This window comes from Hydra vulgaris, chromosome 15 (assembly GCF_038396675.1).
Source record: "Hydra vulgaris chromosome 15, alternate assembly HydraT2T_AEP".
NCBI lineage: Eukaryota > Metazoa > Cnidaria > Hydrozoa > Anthoathecata > Hydridae > Hydra > Hydra vulgaris.
Window position 1 is genome coordinate 8,383,788 of NC_088934.1, and position 19,935 is coordinate 8,403,722.

A 19,935-nucleotide genomic window follows, 5' to 3' on the forward strand; every position below is an offset into this window, starting at 1 on the left:
ATATATATATATATATATATATATTTATATATATATATATATACATATTATATATTTAATACTAACAATAATCCTAATGTATCATGTAAAATAACTGTAGGGCATGTTTATATATATATATATATATATATATATATATATATATATATATATATATATATATATATATATATATATATATATATATATATATATTTATTATATATATATATATATATACATATATGTATACATTCATACATACTTATATACATACATACAATACATACGTACATACATACATACATACATACATACATACATACATACATACATACATACATACATACATACATACATACATACATACATACATACATACATACATACATACATACATACATACATACATACATACATACATACATAAATACATACATACATACATACATACATACATACATACATACATACATACATACATACATACATACATACATACATACATACATACATACATACATACATACATACATACATACATAAATGAATGTAAATCTATCATTTTATGTTTTTCAAATGCGAATGTAACTTTTTTTAAATTACAAATTACATTTGCATTTTTCCTGTCAAAACTTTCAAAATTGCGAAAAAATATCAAAGTTACATTAAAGTCAAAAATATGTTTAACACTTTTCTCATTATTATTTGAAACAAGAAAGCTTAAAAGAGAGAATCTGCGTTACAGATTTGCAGAATAAATAGTTTAGAAGCTATATTTAAATATTTCCGGAATACGGAAATTAAAAGTTCTTTTTTTTGCAGTTATTATTAATATATAAAAAATAAAAATAAAATGAAAAAACGACAGTTGGGTTGTGCCTTACGATGACATAAAAGAAAAAGTTCTTATTCAAAAATTGATTAATTACAATGTAAAAAAAGAAAAAAACACGATGACATGAAAGAAAACGAAGTCAAAGATTAGTAAACTACAATCCAAACAAAAGTATTAAAAATAGTAAGATATTCAAAATAATACTTTTAATGAATACTAAAATCTTAAAAGTGGTTTTTAGAACTTTTTATTTCCAGTTCTATTATCTTATATATAATTTATGTTAACAAAACTATTAGATTTATTTAATAAATAAATACTTTTCTCATTCTGCTTTTACTTGTATCACCTAACCCCCCCCCCCTCCTTTCTCCCCACCATCTCTCTACCTCCCTTTTCTCTTCTCTATCTCTCTTTTCTCTCCACACACAGAAACATACTTTAATTTTTTGATAGCAGCTTTTATTTGCCGATTGAAAGTATAATCTTAAAAATTTTGTTAAGCACAATTCCAAAAAATGTTCTTTAAATTTCAAGACTTCCGAAATTTTATTTTTCTGCGTAGTTTAGTAAGTGAATGGTTGAAATCTTTTTGTCGAATATGATAATTAATGATGCTATTTTCGGCGTTTTTTTAAAACTTCGTTCGGTAAACTATAAAAAGCTGCAAAAGAAAGTTAATTTTGTTCCTTATGGTAAAAAAAATAACCATTGTAACTGTTTGTAAGCGGTAAGACGGTTTATAAAGCAAGTTCAATGTTTTTTGAATTTATTTTAAAGTTCAGGATTAGCTTCGCCTCAATTGAATAGCCCTTTTTTAACGATAATTGCAAATCCTAACATCAAGTTTTTGTTAAATTTCAATTATTTATACTTTCATTTAAACATGTGGAAAAGTTTTCATTTTATCTTAATTTTTGTTTTATTAACGTATTCTCCTATATAACTAAATGGAAATTGATTGATTTGCAATCAGAAGGCTTACAAGATAATAAATATTTGACGTTTAAGACCACATTATTATAAAATTTTTTAAAATACTGTAAGTATAATCTTAAAATGTTTTTGTTTTTCATACCAGACATTTAAACAACCCCAATTGCATGTTTGCATATTCAAAGTATGGCGTTCATAAAATGTTTGTTTGTTTGTTTTTTTATATAAAAGCGACACCATCGTCGCAACGGGAAGATTACTTTGATCAGGTTTTTTTGAAATACATCTAATGAATAAATGAGAAATATATTTATGGATTAAAGATACATTCAATATGCATTCAATGTACTTTCAAGGTTAGGATTTAAACCTGAAATACAAATTGAAACTCTATTAAGGTTTATAACTTCCATTATCCAAAAGAAAACTTGAAATAAATCTATTTTAGTTATTCATAATGTTACAAACATATATAAGTATAACTTTATTCTATCTTTACTTTAAAATTGCATACTTTTCAAAGTTTCGTGAGCACATTTCACCATAATAGTAACTGTTTACATTGAATTTTCAATAGTGATCAAACCTTTTTTGGTTTGTTGTATTCTATAGAAATTTTTCAACACCCGCATAAATAATGACTGTCGCAGTTGACACGCAATTATAAAAATGGATGTTGTATAAGTACACGTGCTAACCACTCCTCTACGTTAAAATTTTATGTTTTGAAAGTTCAACGACAGCAAAGTTTAATTTATATTTTTAAATACAAAAATCTCTCTTGTTAAAATAGATTTTATGAAATAGGTCTCCTTAAGTGAAATTTTAAAGGCTGCAAAAGATTTTTAATCTATTGCTAATCAAAAAACGAGTGTTTATAAATTTTTATCTATTATGTTGAAGCATAAAGAAATAGTTATATTCTATATACTCGTAACAATTTTGTACTTGATAGAGAACGACGCAATATTTGTGGCGCCATTTTATTTTATCAAAACGTAATGGGAAGGATTATATTTAAAAAGGTCTTTACTCTACAGTATTAAAATTTATAAACCCAAAAAGCGCGGTTTTTAATAAAAAATTTTAAATGGTTCTTCAGTTTAAAAAATAAAATTTTAGTGAGAATTAATAAATATCAACTAAGATGAAGATTATCAATTATAGAGTTTTTAAACGTCGTTGTAAACATTGATTTTTACTAATGCTAAAAAGTTTATAATTAAGTGTTATTTTCCATTAATTTATTTTTATATCATATTTTATTGATATCTAATTGAAAGCAAAACATAATTTAAAAAATTTTAAAACAAAGTTGTGTTTAGTTAAATAAGAAAATGAGACCGTTACTGTTTGTTGTAGTTATGACGTTAAGTATTTTATCGGTTAAAGGTTTGTCTCCAAGCACGACAAACAATACAAATTCATGTACAAAAAATCCTTCAACAAGAAATTTTTTGCTTGCAATCTTTAGTACTTTAGTTGCTATTGTTGGTATACTTGGAAATACTATTTGCATAACAGTCATACTTTTTACAAGAGATCTGAGAACTAAATGTGCTTATTACTTCATAGTTTCCCTAGCTTCAGCGGATATTGGAGTTTCCATATTTGTTACATCATTAAAAGTAGACATGTTCAGGCACGATGAAAATTTTTGTTTAGGAATTGAAATGTGTTATCTTTCTGTACTAACAGATTTTTTGTTTCCCATAGCATCAATAACGCACCTTCTTGTAATTGCTATTGATAGATGCGTTGCTATAACGTGGCCATACTTCTATTCTCTTTATTTTACGGGAAAAAAAGGAACAATTATATGCATTATTTGGTTATGGTGCATATTGTGGGCGTGTTTAGGGGTTTTGTCTTGGGAAACGCCATCAAAAACATCTATAACAATTATTGAAGAAAATGGACGATTTTGTTACAATCCAAATAAATACTACATAACGGTAATGCTCTCAGTAATAATACTAATACCAACGTTAATTGCCTTTTTTTTATATATGATTATTTTGCGAATTGCAATTAAACAAGAAAAATCTATTGCTAAAATGTTGCTGCAAACTTTCAAAAAAGGATATACCGAAATGAAGGCAACTAAGGTCGTGACTCTTGTATTTGTAATATTTGTTATTTGCTGGGTACCTCATTTTGTTATAATTTTAATGCAGTATTGGAGCATTGATGTACTCTATAGGTTCAGTGTAATTCATCCAACATTATACAATGTCATTACATCTTTATTTAACTACGTGTTACCAACTGTTAGCAGCTGTGCAAATCCTTTCTTATACTTTTTAGCTGGTTCACATTTCCAAAATGCGCTTCGAGATTTGATTCGTAAATTAAGAAAAAAGCCGAGATCAAATGAAGACATTATGGTTCTGTTTCCGTTATTGCCAAAGTTGAGCACGACAATTGAAGAAATAATGAAAAATTAACTCAATTGTTTTAATTATTGAGAAACACTACTGTTCATAAAATCATAAATTTATAACACAAATTGAGTAGTTTAAAAAAATTACTTTTAAAGTTATTATATATTTTAAATGTTTTTAAATTAAATGTTTATTTAACTATAATAGTTTTAAAATAATATTCTTTAGTAAAAGGTAATTTTAAAATATATATTTTCTTTTACTAATATAATATTAATTATTATTTTAATATTCTATTATTATTTGTACTTTATCTACGAGAAATTTTTGACCTGTTTCTAATATAATGGTTTTGTGGTTTAACGTTTTTAAGATTTTTTGAGATTTTAACGTTTCAACATTTTTGGCTGCGAAATAGTTTTTATTATATTTATTGTACTCGAGCTTCGATAAAATGGATTTGAAAATATTTTATATAACGAACATTCAATAAAACAAAATTTGCATGAATTTTTATTATAAATAGCCTCATTAAAAAAATTAAAGAAGAAATCTTTTAAACAAATTGATTTTACTATTACCCAATGGGCATTCGTCGTCCGGGGAATATCCGCCGAATGTCTTACGTCTGGACGTCCGTGAGACGTTTAACGGACGTCCTCCAGACGACGCGTACCCACTGGGTAAAGACTTTATTCGTTGGTATGGGCTGATTTACTTGAATTATATAATAACCATTTTATAATTGGAGATTTGATATGTAGTTATAATCCTAGTGGGCATTGAACGTTAGTTGGACGCATGTGTTAGATGTCTGGCACAGACATCTAACACAGGCGTCCAACTAACGTCCAACTAACTGGGTGAACTTTTTGCTATAATTTTTCCGTTCTAACTTTTTTATTTTTTATTTATTATGTATTGATTAGAAATTACTGAAAAGTCAACTGTTTAATATATTTTAAATCTATTTTACATTCAGAAAAGATTTTTTTTTAACTTAACTTGATTTGATGCTTTAATAGAAAAACGTTTTAACTAGTATCAAGGGTTAAGTTTTATTTCATATTATGTTATGTTACAGAAAAGTTGTGGTTGCAGAAACTTGCAACGTTTTTATTATCACAATATGGACATAACCAAAGTTTCATTTATGATTGATGTCATACAATTTTTTAATTCTATAACATATCAAATACATTCAAGTATAAAAATGAAGTTCATGAATGCAAGACGTTATTTATCAAAGTTAAACTTAAATGTTTTAATTTTCGATATTCAGATATAAGGCTTGCAGAGAATTTGCAGAGAGTAAGGCTGTTATGGTCTTTGAAAAAGGTATTAGCAAAGTCAAGATATAGAATGTCAAGCGGTATTTGATTTGCTAAGCATTTTATGGCGAAGTCAAGATTTTTCAATACTCTACCTTATCTTCTTTCCCTAATTAAAAATGTTAGAAACATTAAAATGTTAGTAACATAGAAATTGCAGCGGTATGATGTATGCAATTAGCATTACTGAATTTTTTAAACATTGCATCTGCTGTTTTAAAAACAGCAACTTTATAAAGTGTAAATATAAAGTGGGTTTTTAGGTAAACTCACTGGTCCCAACAGACTTCATTTAAAATTGTGTTAAAATATACCTTTATACTCAATTAAATGTTATTTTTCTTTTTTTGTTCATATTTTTTAAAAAACATTGAATTATAAAAAAACTTAACAAATTAAAAGTATTTGTAAATTTATTTAAATTTATTCAGACTAAGAAAAAGATTAGCATGTACTTCCCTCGTAACTGTAGAACAGCATGTGCTTCCCTCATAACTGAAATTACTTTAGACATCTTAACACTACCAAGTAATTCTTACAATATTTGTCAATAATCAAACTTTTTAAATGAATCTTTTCAGCCATAAGACCAATACTTCAATATTGCAAGTTAGTTTTGAATGATAGAACTTGAATTGCTATAAATGTCAAACTTAGAACTATAATTAGTTAAAAGATGATCAAACTGGTTTATTTGTTCCAGATTTATAAGTTCTATAACTATGTATTATAAATTCTATAACTATGTATTATAAATTCTATAGCTATGTATTATAAATTCTATAACTATGTATTATAAATTCTGTAACTATGTATTATAAATTCTGTAACTATGTATTATAAATTCTAATAGTTAAATTTTATATGATATTGTTATACAATTAAAAAAATTATTCAAAGTTTATAAATTAAAAAATATCAAAAAATTTTAATTTCTCAAAAAATTTCAATAAAAATAATTAGCATTAAATGTTATTATTATATTATTAAACTTACAACCCCCCCCCCCCACCCTACAAAGAGATTTGTTAACTTTGCGTTATATAACTTAAGTATAAATTTTGAGTGCCAACATTTTTTTGATGAATGTTTAACTTGAATTTGAGTTTTTAATATTTTATAATTACAAAATTAATCTCTAAATCTATTCCTAAAAAGAAACTAAAAAATAAATAAATTTATTATATATGTAAGTTTTTATTTTAAGTTTATAATTTGTTAAATATATTGAAAAAAATTGAAACATTTCTTTACTATTTTGCTATTACAAGTCAAGTTGTTCATGAACGTACTTTTTACCATTTTAAAAATCAACACCTGAATGCGTTACAGATGTTGGGTTTTTATTTATTTTTCTTCATATGTTTTGTTTAAATTTGTAATTTGTAAATAATATAAATTCGTTTCCATTACGTAATAAAATAATTCGTAGTTGTATTAATAAAAAGTTGTATAGTTATAATCATAATAACGCTGGAAACCTTGAGATCTTATCAACAAAATATTTATACAACATATAAAATTTTATACATCCAGGGCCATTCAAAAGAGATCTTAAAGATTTGAAGGGAAGGGAAGTGATGTATTTGCTGACTTTGGCTTAAAAAAAACTTTGCCGACTAAGGCTTACAAAAATGTCGGTTGACATTTTGCAAGGTTAGAATTATCTTGTTCCATCTCCACTTTTTGAAAAACCAGAGTTATTGATTGTGTTATGTACCTTAAAGTAATGTTTTTCTACTGTATTGAAAGTTATTATAAAAAAAAAGTTGCGAAGAAAAAATAATGAAAATCTTTTTATATGTCGTCTTTAAAAAGTTTTTGTTTTATAAAAAGTTGTTTAAAAAGATCTCAAATCTTAAAAATGTGGAGATAGAACGAGATAATTCTAAACTCGCGATTTGCCGACAACCTGAATTTGCCTAGTAATTATTAGATAAAATATTTTTAGGTGGTTATACATCCCCTTCACCCCCTTTCTCTAGAGACGGCCCCGTATGCAAATAATATTTAAATTTTATGTTGAATAATGTATATATCGAAATAAGAAATTACAAGAGAGTGCGAGCACATATATCTAAGCATGCCTCGCTTCATCGGTAAGAAAGGAGACGTAAACTTCTTAGTTAAATATTTTTCTGCGGTACTCTGTAACAAGATGAGTATTATATTTATAATAAGTTTTGATTTTTTATTAATCTTCAAATGGTACACCATCTCCACCAACAACATCAAATTTTATTTATGAACCGTGGATGCACTATATATAAATAATCTTTTGTCAAAAATATGAACTAAAGCTCAAAGTCTTTTCTATAGTATTTCTGAATTGTGGCTGAAAAAGAATTTATGTTTATAAAATTATAAAAACTGGGTATAAATTCATATCCAGCGTGCCGATTAATAATAATACTTAGGATGTACACATTTTAGATTTAGATTTATAATTTAGATTTATTCCTAGACTCCATTGACCGCAATTACTCGTAAAAAGTTTTTATTGCAAACTTTCTTTGCAATATTGCGCAAATATTTAAGATTATTTTTGAATTATGCTTGCAATATATTTTCTTTCAAATTATAGGCATCGATGGGAATAGAGATGAACTGATTTTGACTACTTTTGATTTAAATACTCAAAATTTGTAAGCAAGGGTACATAAAAGTTTTTAAAATAAAACATTTTTATGCAACAGTAAATGTTATATACGCTAATATTATTGAGTATGAAGGAAATATAGTTTTGAAAAAAAATATATAACTTTACAAATAACATTTTTTTTCTGAACTGCAGAAATGGGTTAATAGAATTTAAACACACTGACAGACATTCTTTAATGAGTTGATCTCTAAAAAAAAATTTTTTTTATAGAACAATCTGATTTGTTTATTTTTGATTTGAAGTCAAATATCTGATAACAAGTTGAAAATATTAATAAAACATAAGTAAGAAAAATAGTTTGTTTTTTTTTGAGTTAAACTTGACAAAAAAATTGTCACACGGTCAAAGAAAAAATTAAAAGTCGATAAAGTGCGTATTTTAAAACAAAAATTTGAACTTTTGGGAAATGGTAATTAATTTAACTTTTTACTTCAAAACAGGCGTACAAAAGCTTAAAACATATTTAAAGGATAAGATAGTCATTTGGGTACATATTGTTTGTAGTATTAATTACTTTAAAAAAAATTTTTAAGTAAATTTTATTCTTTAGCTAAATTTATATGAAACTTTAAAACGTTCAAAAACTCGTTAAAAATCACCATTCTGTCATTATTAATAAAAGTATTTTTAAGTTTAGTGGACTTGTTTACTAAAAAAAACATCAAGAAAATAGACACGGATGCAAATACAAAGCTTTCAGCCTAGAACAGTGTCTTTTTTTAACATAAAAAGATCTGCAGTAAAACCAGTCGCAATCTGATCGGCAGTTGCTACACAAAATATTTAAGATTTATTTATTTTGAATATTATTATGTAAAATTTATTTTCTAACTTCATTTGCATCTCAAAGATTTTCATCTTTCAAGTATTTTCTGACTTCATTTTTATCTTAAATATTTTCTGGCTTCTTTTGTATCTCAAATAATTTCTGACTTAATTTACCTCTCAATATTTTCTGGCTTCATTTTTATTATAAAAACCACAAATTTTTTATGAAATTTTATAAAAGTTTTGGTTAAACTTAATAAATAACTTTTTGGTTTATAAAGTTGTAAATTAAATTTTAGTTAATAAACTTTATTTAACAAAAATAGGTTAATTAAATTAAAATAGGTAAGCAAACTTATTTTTACTTAATTTTAGCTATAGTTTAAATATAATTTTTGCACAATTTTAATTTTAAAATGACAAATAAATATATATTTTTATTAAAAACATCATCTTGTTGAGGGTACTTTTGCTATTAGAGTGCACCTGTAATAGAAAAAAAAATTATAAGAATTAAATATTTTTTTCCAAAATATTTAATTTTCAACGATAAAAAAATTACGGTTGTTGGAGCTAATTAGATTCCAAACCTAATTCTCTATGGCATTTCTTTTTGAATATTGATTTAAAGTAGTTTTTTTTTAATATTGATTTAATCAAAATTTATTAAATTATATTAAAAAATATCTCGTTGTTAAAAACGTAATGGCTAAACGTTGTTAAAACGTTGTCATTTTTTTAATGTAGTTTCAAGTTATGGCCAGATAAGGCTATACAATATTTTCTTGATTTGCCTTTTTAATATTATTAAAAACATTTTCATTTTTTATTTCTTGATTTATTCGTTTTACTTGTAATTTTTTTTTTTTTCAGATTCAATAAAAAAATGAGAGTGATTCTAATCCTAACAATTCACTTATTGGTTGCTGTAGCGTTAGAAGACCATGAATCGACAGAAAGAACAACAATAAACATAACCGATGATCAAACAAATTTTTCTCTTTTAAATAATAGTTTTCCATGCAATAAACATCCTTCTCCTAGAAATATTCTGCTTGCAACGTTATGCACTTTTGTTTGTATATTTGGCATCTTTGGAAATGCCCTTAGTATTGGCGTCATACTTTTGACAAGAGATTTAAGAAATAAATGTGCTTATTACTTCATAGTTTCACTTGCGTCCGCTGACATTGGAGTTTCAATTTTTGTCACATCTTTAAAGATAGACATGTACAGACATAATCAAAACTTTTGTTTAGGAATTGAAATGTGTTACCTTTTTGTGCTAACAGATTTTTTGTTTCCCATAGCGTCAATCACGCACCTTCTTGTAATTGCTATTGATAGATGCGTTGCTATAACACGCCCTTACTTTTATTCTCTTTATTTTACGGAAAGAAAAGGAAAGTTAATTATATGCATTATTTGGTTATGGTGCATATTGTGGGCGTGTTTAGGTGTGTTATCTTGGGAAGCACCATCAAAACAATATATCAAAATTGTTGAGAGAAATGGACGGTTTTGTTACAACCCAAATAAATACTACATAACGGTGATGCTCTCGGTGATAATTATAATACCAACACTAATGGCTTTTTTTCTATATATGATTATTTTGCGAATTGCAATAAAACAAGAAAAATTTATTGCTAAAATGAGTGCAAGTTCGCTTAAAAAACGACACATTGAGATGAAAGCAACTAAAATGGTTGCACTCGTATTTGCATTTTTTGTTATTTGCTGGGTGCCTCATTTTGTTATCATCTTATTGCAATATTGGAAGCTTGATTTACTTCAACAATTTGATTCTAACCACCCCGCACTATATAATGTAGTAACATCTATATTTAACTATGTTTTGCCTACTATAAACAGCTGTGCAAACCCTTTTTTATATTTTTTGGCAGGTTCTCATTTTCGAAACGCGCTTCAAGACATAATACGCAAAGTCGGAAAAAAATCTCGTTGTAAATATGATACGTATGGGGATGTCTCAAAATTTACTTCAATATATGGAGTTCGCTCAACGCAAAAACTTTATCGTCCAGCTTACACTAGCAATTTACAGCACGAAAATGGGATCTGCAACTCTAATGATTTATTGAGTATTTAGATAAGTGTAATATTGTTGATTTGAACTTTAAAGTGGCATGAATTATTTTGTTATAAATGGCACAAAAAAGATATTTTAGATTATAAAAAATTAATACTTTTAAAAATCTATAAAAGCACTCCAGATCTTTAAAATTTTACATAATGTAATGACGAAGTTATAAAATTTGACGTATTTGAAAAGTAATTATTTTTTATTTTTTGAGTGGCGCAAAACTTAAATAGACTATATTAAAAAGTAATCATAAATTTATATATTTTTCATATGTTTAAGCTGGTTTTTGTTTGGTTTTGCTTGAGTAAAAACCCAATTCAACTTGACTTAAGTTCAGTCTTTTGAAATAAATCAGTGGCCGTGCAGTGGCATGAAACAATAGAGCTCCAAATGCTCTAAAATTTCACAATTTTTTATTTCCTGCTACATTTTTGTACTTTTATAAATATAAGAAAATAATAAGATATATGGGATATGAATATTCCACTTTTATGTAAATTTGTTAATTATTGGTATCGTGGTTTATCCTCCTCCAGCTAATTGCCATATAGAGGCCACGTACCAAGGTCTGCGAAAACAAGTTCAGCTCACTAAAGAGCATCATAACCCGCTTCGGCGGACCAAGAGTAAGTGAGTTTAATAAGAACGAAGTATATTAGAGTGAAAATCAGAAAAAGTCGAGTTAGAAGGATAGCATAAAGAAAGAAGATAGATATGCACTGGATGTTAGAATGTTAGATATAACTGTTGCACTGGATGTTGGAATGTGCAACCATTGATTGGTTATAGTTAGTTAAGGTAGATCAGTTTAGTATACTATTATTTAGTTATTACTAATATAAGTATTCGATCAATATAATTCGTTAATTATTAATTGATCAATTAAAGTTGCGCTGTTCCTTGTAGTTCGAGTTTATCTATTTTTGAAATAAATCTATTTTTGTATACGATGTTTAGAAAGTTTTTAACAATTTTATTTGCATCATAATAAAGCACATTGCAATTAAGATACCCCACAAAAAAACACGTTTACCACAGAAAGCTTGATAAAAAATTAATTTTTTAATGTGTTTTTCAAAACATTTGAAAAAGCCATACGGTGGTTTGTACAAAACATGCACAATGATGTTTTTTATGTTTTATTTATAACTTCAATAGTTAGTTATTTCCAATCCTTACTCATTATACTAAATTCTGTTTGCGTTTAAAAGGATAGAGAGTTATGGGTAAAAATTCCATTTATTATTTCAGAGTTTCTAAATTGATGAATAACTTTAAAGTTTATTAGTTCAAAATTTGAATTGCTTTTAGCTTGTTTGTCTCGACACAAGGTTTCTGTGAGACAAACTATTTTGAAAGTTATTATGGTGCTATGCTACAAATCTTTCAGTTTTTCGAAATTTTTTCAAATGTTCCTAATAGGGACTGCATTAGTATCTATATCAGCAGCGAGATTTGAAATAGCAGAATTATAATAAGAAGGGCTTATGTTTTTCATCATTTCCTCATTTTTAATAAAATTAACACTTGAATCTAGATGATGCTCGTTTAAGCGTTTGTCGGGAATTTCCAAAATTCTTTAACTATAAATTTTTCGTAAATTACTACGAAAACATTTTTCCGATATATCTTCATTAACTCGAATAGTTTTTTTCTGATAAGCGTAGTTTCCAACGAGTAATCCTTGTTGATTTATATTCCCAAACTATTTAGTTAACACATTTAGGTTACAACTTTTTAAAACTTTTACTTTATTTTTGTTGTCTATTGTTTTTGGTTGACCTGCTTCAACACTTTTTGACCTGTGTGCCCGTTTAGTTACAATTCCTTTTAAATGAAGCTTCCCAGTAAACATTCGGTCTAAAAAAGACGTCTTTTAAGCGTATGAAAAACGTCTAGTACGTTTAAAAGACGTATTTAAAACTTTATTAGACCAAATATTTGCTGGGTTATTTTCAAAAACTATTTGACATCTCTTGTTTGGTTTCATTTTAATTTTCAATTTAGTTTTTTAGCAACTCCTCTAATCGAAGATTATTCGTTCTTTGTATATTTTTGATTTCTATCTTCGCTTGATCATGTTCATTGTCAATTTCTAGAAAGTAATTGAAAAACTGATCTAACTTGGGCAGGTTCATCACCTGATGTTTTCCCTTTCTAATTAATTATTGATTCAATTTTACAAAGTACTACCTGCAAAACATATAAAACTGGTATTAAACGGTAAATGTAACCCTCCACCATGTAAATTTTAAAGGCATTCCAATGGTGAAAAAGGATAATCATGTTCACAAAATGTCAACATGATGGAAAACAATTGCCTATATACTTTAGGTATCAGAGTTGCAATAGTGGCAAAAAGAAATAAAATAAAATAAAAGTCTCTTCATTCAATGTCATTTTACGGTAAATCTTGTTGAGAGCATGCATCTAAACGTATTAGAAACAGCATCATCAACAGTTTCATCAACATCAATCATCCGCGGTGCTCTGGGATAAGACTGTAAGGACTTCTTGGGGCACCTAAAAAAAAAAACAACAATTAAAAAATAAAACATTTTCAAATGATTGGTAAATTACCAGGCTTTTGTTATTTGTTTTCAATTGATTGGTGGATTACCAGACTTTTACTATTTGCTTTTAATTGATTGATGGATTACCAGGCTTTCGCATGCAAAAGTAGTAATCTGAGAAAAAATATTTTGCAAGTTAGATTGGTTTTATACATCAATCATCTTAGTGTCTGCTTCTTTGTTTTAATTTGCATTTGTTATTTTTAGCATTAAAAACAAAGTGAAATAGAATGGCAATGTACTATATTATTTTCATCATTTAGTTTATACCAAGCAGACGAGTATCATGCTGTGAAACACAGTCTGTAGATGTATTTTCTTCTCCTTCATAAAAATATATTCTCTGGTTCTAAAAAGCGTTGCTTTAAAAGCGGATAGCACGTGAAATACCACATATCAATATCACTTATTGAATACTCAGAGCTCTTGGCGCTGAAACAAAGCAACAATTTAAATACGTGTTGATTTTTTGTAACCATCAGCACAATCATGTTCCTCATAAACATATTTATATAAGTACTTAACTGTATTAATAGACATGCAAGCTACAAAATCTATGTGCGCTTGGTTTGTTTTCACAACCAGGGATTACTGGAAACAGTCTATTAATTATCAACTTGGTTATCTTTTACAATGACTACTCTACTGTTATACAAATGCCTGTAGAGCGGAAAGCCATTAAAAGCTACAACAGTTTGAAGATTAAAGGCAGTTCCTTGATGCACATATTTGAGAAATTTGTTATCAAAAAGATGAAATCTTTGGTGCTATACTTTTTAAATTTGAGAAAAAGTAATTACCATCATAGTAATTAAATATTTATTGTTTATTACAACAATTTAAATGTAAAACTTGTATAAATTACGACGACAATTTATTAAATAAAAGATTAACTTATTTTGTACAACTTAAATTTATTTTATACATCTTACACTCTGTAAGCTTAGGTTACTGGACCAAATAAGCTCTTGAATTCATTCATCAGAATTTCAATTAGTTTTTGCGAATGAGAAAAAATTGGAGTACACAACATGAACTATATTGAAGCTCTAAAAAACGCAGTTGTCGCTTATAACAACAAACACTTTTAGAATAATATTCTATTTGCAAGTAGGTAGTAAAAAGTACAATATTAAACTCCCTAGAAACAAACGTTTAATATAATTTTTAAATGCAAAATATCAACTCAATGTTACAATTTTTTTAGAAAATATAGTACTTTAGCTGTATAAAACTCTAACCTGGTTTCAATCGATCATACATACATTGTAATCAGCTTTGAGTTTTGTGCTAGTTAGCATCTGTTTTGTGTTAGTTAACATCTGTATAAATTGTCATATAAGCATATCAATAAATATTAAATTTCATCTAAAAAAATTTGTAAACAAAAACATTGCTAACAATAACGTTAACAATGCAACGACTTGATAAACCCGTAAGGGATGCGACCAAGTCGTTTTTTAATGTCCTTATGTATTCTAAAAACAATATAATTTCTCTATTTAAAAAGAGATTTCGTTTAGTAAACAACAACAAAAAAAATCTATTTATCCGTCTTTTAAATTATAAAGTACCCTTTAAAATCACAACTTCAGTTAAAAATTCTTTTGTGGGATGGCAAAAAAATTATTTAAGATTCCTAAAGTGAATACAAAAAACTTAATACAGTTAAAACAGGAAGTAAAAATCAGAGTCTCTTAACATAGAACTCACGAAGATACTTCTTAAACATTTTTACAGGTTTACAGTTTAATGTTGGAATGTGAACAGTTTTTAAAAATACACTCGAAGAAAACAAAATGATCTTACTTACTCTTTCTTGATTTTGACTATTTTTGTATTATTACCACGTAAACATATTTACAATTGGTGATTAAAATGATAATAATAATAGTAACTACTATAATAATAATAATAATAATAATACAGTAATAATAACAATAATAAAAATCAAAATAATAACTACGGCGGACTGGTTAAATATATTTTACCGGCGAGGCAAATAATTAAGAAGTCCTCTTAAAAAATATATATCTTGCTAAGACGACCCGCAACTTTCTTCACAAATTGATCAATTTATAATAAATTTAAAAAGTACATAGTGATGTGCAAAGTATAGCAATTAATTTAAGCAGTTTGCTCACTTTTGTCTTTGGATGTATCACACTCAGCGCTAATGTATCACACTCAGCGCCAATGTATCACACTTAGCGCTATCAAACAAACTTTTCTTGACAAACATCAACGTATACGACTCCTAGTGGTCATTCGACAGAATTTCGCAATCTCGTCATGATTAACTTTAACTTTGAAAAAAATCTTTCACATTTAACTTGTGTTACAGAAATACCACAGATAATCTTATAAATGTGATACAAATAGTTAAAAGCTTTGTCGTTAAATCTTTATGCAGTGGTCCCACTTTTCCAAAAACTTGCAGAAACGTAAAGGCAGTCAAATAGCAATGTCCTAGTTTCATGACGCGTCTTTGCATCAAAATTCTCAAGTTCACTTATACATAACAGTCATCAGTGCTAGATAAAATACTTTATAAAAGAATTAAAATACAAATACTGAAACATAAAAAATATTTTAAGAACAAATACTTTTAAGTATTTAAAATAAAAATACTTTATAAAAAAGTATTTAAAATACTAAATACAAAATACTTCCTCAAAATTTACGACGATGACAATTTTCAAAATTTATTTTTATACAGTGTCATTGCTCGAAAGTAATTATTAATCATTTTACTACATTTATAATTAAATATAGTTTATTTAGTAATCCACATTTATTTTTAGGAGCAGCAATCTTATGAACATGATATCACTTAGACAGTTAGCTAACAGTTACACCTTGACGTTTGTATTTGTCCAGCTGTGTTAAACAATCGTTCGACTAGAGCCGACGATCGTACAGTGGTATTGAATTTAACGAACAGTGACCGAATAGTCTTATACTTATTCAGAGCATTCAAAATCGTATCTTTATCATTCAGATACAATATACATTCTTCCCGAGAGCCATTTGCTGTATCAGCATTTGGAGTGTCATCATTATATCAACAAACACCTTTAAGCTATGCAAATTTGGAAACACATGACCATATTACACATTATCCCTTTGCAAAGTATCTATTTTGTAGCAACATGTTTCATGACCATGGCATATTTTTGCAGGCATTCTAATTCTTACTTTTTAAATTTTAACGCATTCAAAGCATCACATATTTTATCTAGTTTGTCACATAGTTCAAGTAGTCGTTTAATAGCATCGTACTGAGAATTCGAACGTGTTGACATGAGGAAGAGTACGGCGCGGAGTAATGTATTGCTTTGTCTGTAATATTTGACCGAGCATCTGATACTTTACTACCTTGTTGAGTTGCATTACATATTGGTGTTTTGATATTTTTTAATATGATTTTTGCCAGACCTGGACGGTTGGTACGCTTAAATGTACTGTCGTTGTCACTTGCTTAGCATCATTACTTCCCAATAGATTCAGTGAACGGCGTCATATGTGTGACTACAATAAAATTGATAGCAAGTAAGGGATACAAATCCTTGTGAAACCGAATCATCAAGAGGCATTTCAATAGAGTGTGTAGTCATGCCAAGATAACTTTTTCTATTGACTGACTAAATAGTCATGCAAACAAAGATGGCATTGGTTTTCAGTTTATTTCTAGTATGCAGTGGAGATTGTGGGAGTATGCAGTGGAGATTTTTAAAATTCAATTAATATTATTTTTATTGTATCTTTAATGCAACATTAAGTATTTGTTTGTAGATAATAAGTTGCATATTTTTAATAATAGATTAGATAAATTAATTTTAACTAATACCGAATTAAAATTACCTTCAAATGTCTAACAAAATTTGATGCTGCCACAAGCGTGTCCGATGACGGCTTCGAGTTACGTACACATAATAAGTATATTGCTGATATTTTATTACTTTTTTTGATCAGGCTACAATTTTATAAAAGGTGCTATCTACGGTGGTTGGTAAAATTTCGTTATTTTCTTGATTTTCATTTACTGATTCAGAAGTCGTTTCGTTTTCACTTTTATACGACAGCCATCTTTAATTTAAAATGATTGATTCCTGTTAAATATTTTAAAAATTACCTTTATGAAACCCTAATTCAGAATAAATAGTGGCATAGTGACACTATGATAGGACAATTAGTTTCGTTGTTCGTGTGTGGTGTATGTGCATTAAGAATGTTTTAAGCGGTATGTGAGTTACAAGTATTTTCAATGAGTACAAATTACATAATACTAATCAAAGGTATCTTAAGTACAAATACTGTATACTTCCAGCAAATATATTTAGAATACAAATACAAAGAAAGTATTTAAAATAGTATTTTAAATACTTATTATTAAAAATACTCCCCAGCACTGACGGACATGAAATCAAATTGACAAGCAATGTCGCAGATGGTTCAACTAATGTTGCAAATATAGCCGTTGAAGCATTTAATTTAACCGATCACCTAGTCTCGCCAAAGAATTTCTAACTTTTCATCTTTTCTATTCCAATTTGTGTTTCAATAAGTTTAATTCGTGTTACCATTTGCTTAAACAAATGTTGCAACATTTTGCCGAAAGTTAAAAAATGAAACCACCTTAATGCAGCAACTGGTTGCTTCTTTCACTACTAAGTTGAGAACATCATACTAACAATAAATAGGGGTCTGCAGCTTCAGTATTTATTGTTACAGTCAATTGAACTGACCATAATTGTTTGAAGTTTCAGTGCTGTCCGATAGGCAGTTTTGTAAATCAGAACCAAGTCGTTTTAGCATCTCATTAAAGGTATGAAACATTCTTTGGCCATTACCGTCACAAGAGTACAACAGTATTGCTGATACACCTTCGAGTTCGAATCAATATCTCAATCACATCGTTTTTGTATTATTGCTGACGTACTCTCTAAATTTGTTTTACTCTGTAAACTCAATATCTCCTTAATATTGTGATTTTAATGACAAAAATTATGTGATTAATTTGCACTTCTTTGTAGAAACCGTTTTCTCTGTCTTTAGTTTTTTTTCGTTTTGGTATTTTTGATTTTTTTTTTTGTTTTGGTTTCGTTTGATTTTCCAGATTTTAGCATGATAAGTATTCTGAATGCATAAATACATTTAAAACAGTGAACAATAAAAAATTAAAGCTAAAATCAAAACTAAATCACGCTTTTGTTTGAAAGTTAAAAAAAAGCAGTTTTCAAACTGTTTCAAACAATTCCTAATTAACGCAGTATTAAAGTTGAACAAAAGAAACTTTATTGTTCTCTTCTTCTATTATAAAATGCGTTTAACTATCGCGGCTTGAAAGTTATCTGAAAGTTAAAGAAAGTTAAATAAAATTTCGTGGCCTTTTTCGTGTTAAGAAAGTTTCTTTGATTTTCTTTTTCAACGTTGAAATATTAGGAATGCAAAAATCGCTTTCTTTAATACCCAGTTCACACTAAATTCTGTTTTAAATAAACATGTTTTAATGTAAACATAGTTTTATAATAAACATGTTTTCAGTTTTCTTGCGTTCAGATTGAACGTTCTTTAGTATTTATATTAACGTTCGAAAATGGCGCTCTCAAAGAAAAACTTGATCTCGAAGTTACGAGTATTATTGTACATATCAAGGAAAAAAAGAAGACTGCAATTGCAGCACATACTGATAAACTGTATTACTGCTTATAATTTTGCGGTTTACAGAAAAATTTGGACTAAACCTCGCAGTCAAAGCTTTTGGTACGAAACAATGGTAAACTGTTGGAACGAAGATGATTGGATAAAAAACATAAGAATGTCTAAAGCAGCCTTTAATTATCTGTGCAAGGAACCCAGTCGGCAAATTTAGTTGTAAATGCGCATTAGAAACTCGTTTAAATACGCATCGATGTGGTATGTATGTTAGCCATTTTATCGTGTCGAATACGCATTAGAAATACGCATTAGATGCGTATAAAGAACAGGTATACAATACGACGCCTACTGAGTATCAAACTCGCATTTGAAACTCTTGTAAACACGTATAAAACACGATAACCAGAGAATATTTAATACGATATTTTCCTGGTATTACATGCGCATTTAAAACTTTCCAGAATACGCATTATTTACGAATATTTGTTAGCCATTTTATCGTGTCAAACGCGCATTAAAAATAGACATCAGATGCGTATAAAGACAGGTATACAATACGACGCCTACTGAGTATCAAACTCGCATTTAAACACGTATAAAACACGACAACCAGAGAATATTCAATACAAATTTATTAACTAATATGAATTCATAACATAATGATAATGACTAGCAGTAAGCAACCCGTAATACGGG

At 27.6% G+C, this 19,935-nt stretch overlaps 2 protein-coding genes and 1 long non-coding RNA gene across 4 annotated transcripts; 2 read left to right on the forward strand and 1 right to left on the reverse strand.

The window, feature by feature from the left end:
* Nucleotides 1-783: 783 nt before the first annotated feature.
* On the forward strand, nt 784-11,249 carry LOC136071983 (cysteinyl leukotriene receptor 2-like). Of its 2 annotated transcripts, none has more exons than XM_065818945.1 (2): nt 784-1,000; nt 9,772-11,249. In XM_065818945.1, the coding sequence occupies exon 2, from the start codon at nt 9,785-9,787 to the stop codon at nt 11,009-11,011; it is 1,227 nt and encodes a 408-aa protein (XP_065675017.1). In that variant the 5' UTR covers nt 784-1,000; nt 9,772-9,784; the 3' UTR covers nt 11,012-11,249. The 2 variants fall into 2 exon arrangements, with proteins under 2 accessions (XP_065675017.1, XP_065675018.1); XM_065818946.1 differs by lacking the exon at nt 784-1,000 and adding an exon at nt 1,723-1,859.
* LOC136071984 (5-hydroxytryptamine receptor 1D-like) lies at nt 3,045-4,536 on the forward strand. The gene has a single exon (XM_065818947.1). It carries the CDS (start codon nt 3,091-3,093, stop codon nt 4,198-4,200), a length of 1,110 nt encoding a protein of 369 aa, XP_065675019.1. The 5' UTR covers nt 3,045-3,090; the 3' UTR covers nt 4,201-4,536.
* Nucleotides 11,250-15,595: 4,346 nt separating the features above from the next.
* LOC136092153 (uncharacterized) lies at nt 15,596-18,729 on the reverse strand. Its single transcript, XR_010644238.1, has 2 exons — nt 17,443-18,729; nt 15,596-17,109 (listed from the first exon to the last, which is right to left on the reverse strand). It is a non-coding gene; the product is annotated as an uncharacterized LOC136092153 (long non-coding RNA).
* Nucleotides 18,730-19,935: the final 1,206 nt, after the last annotated feature.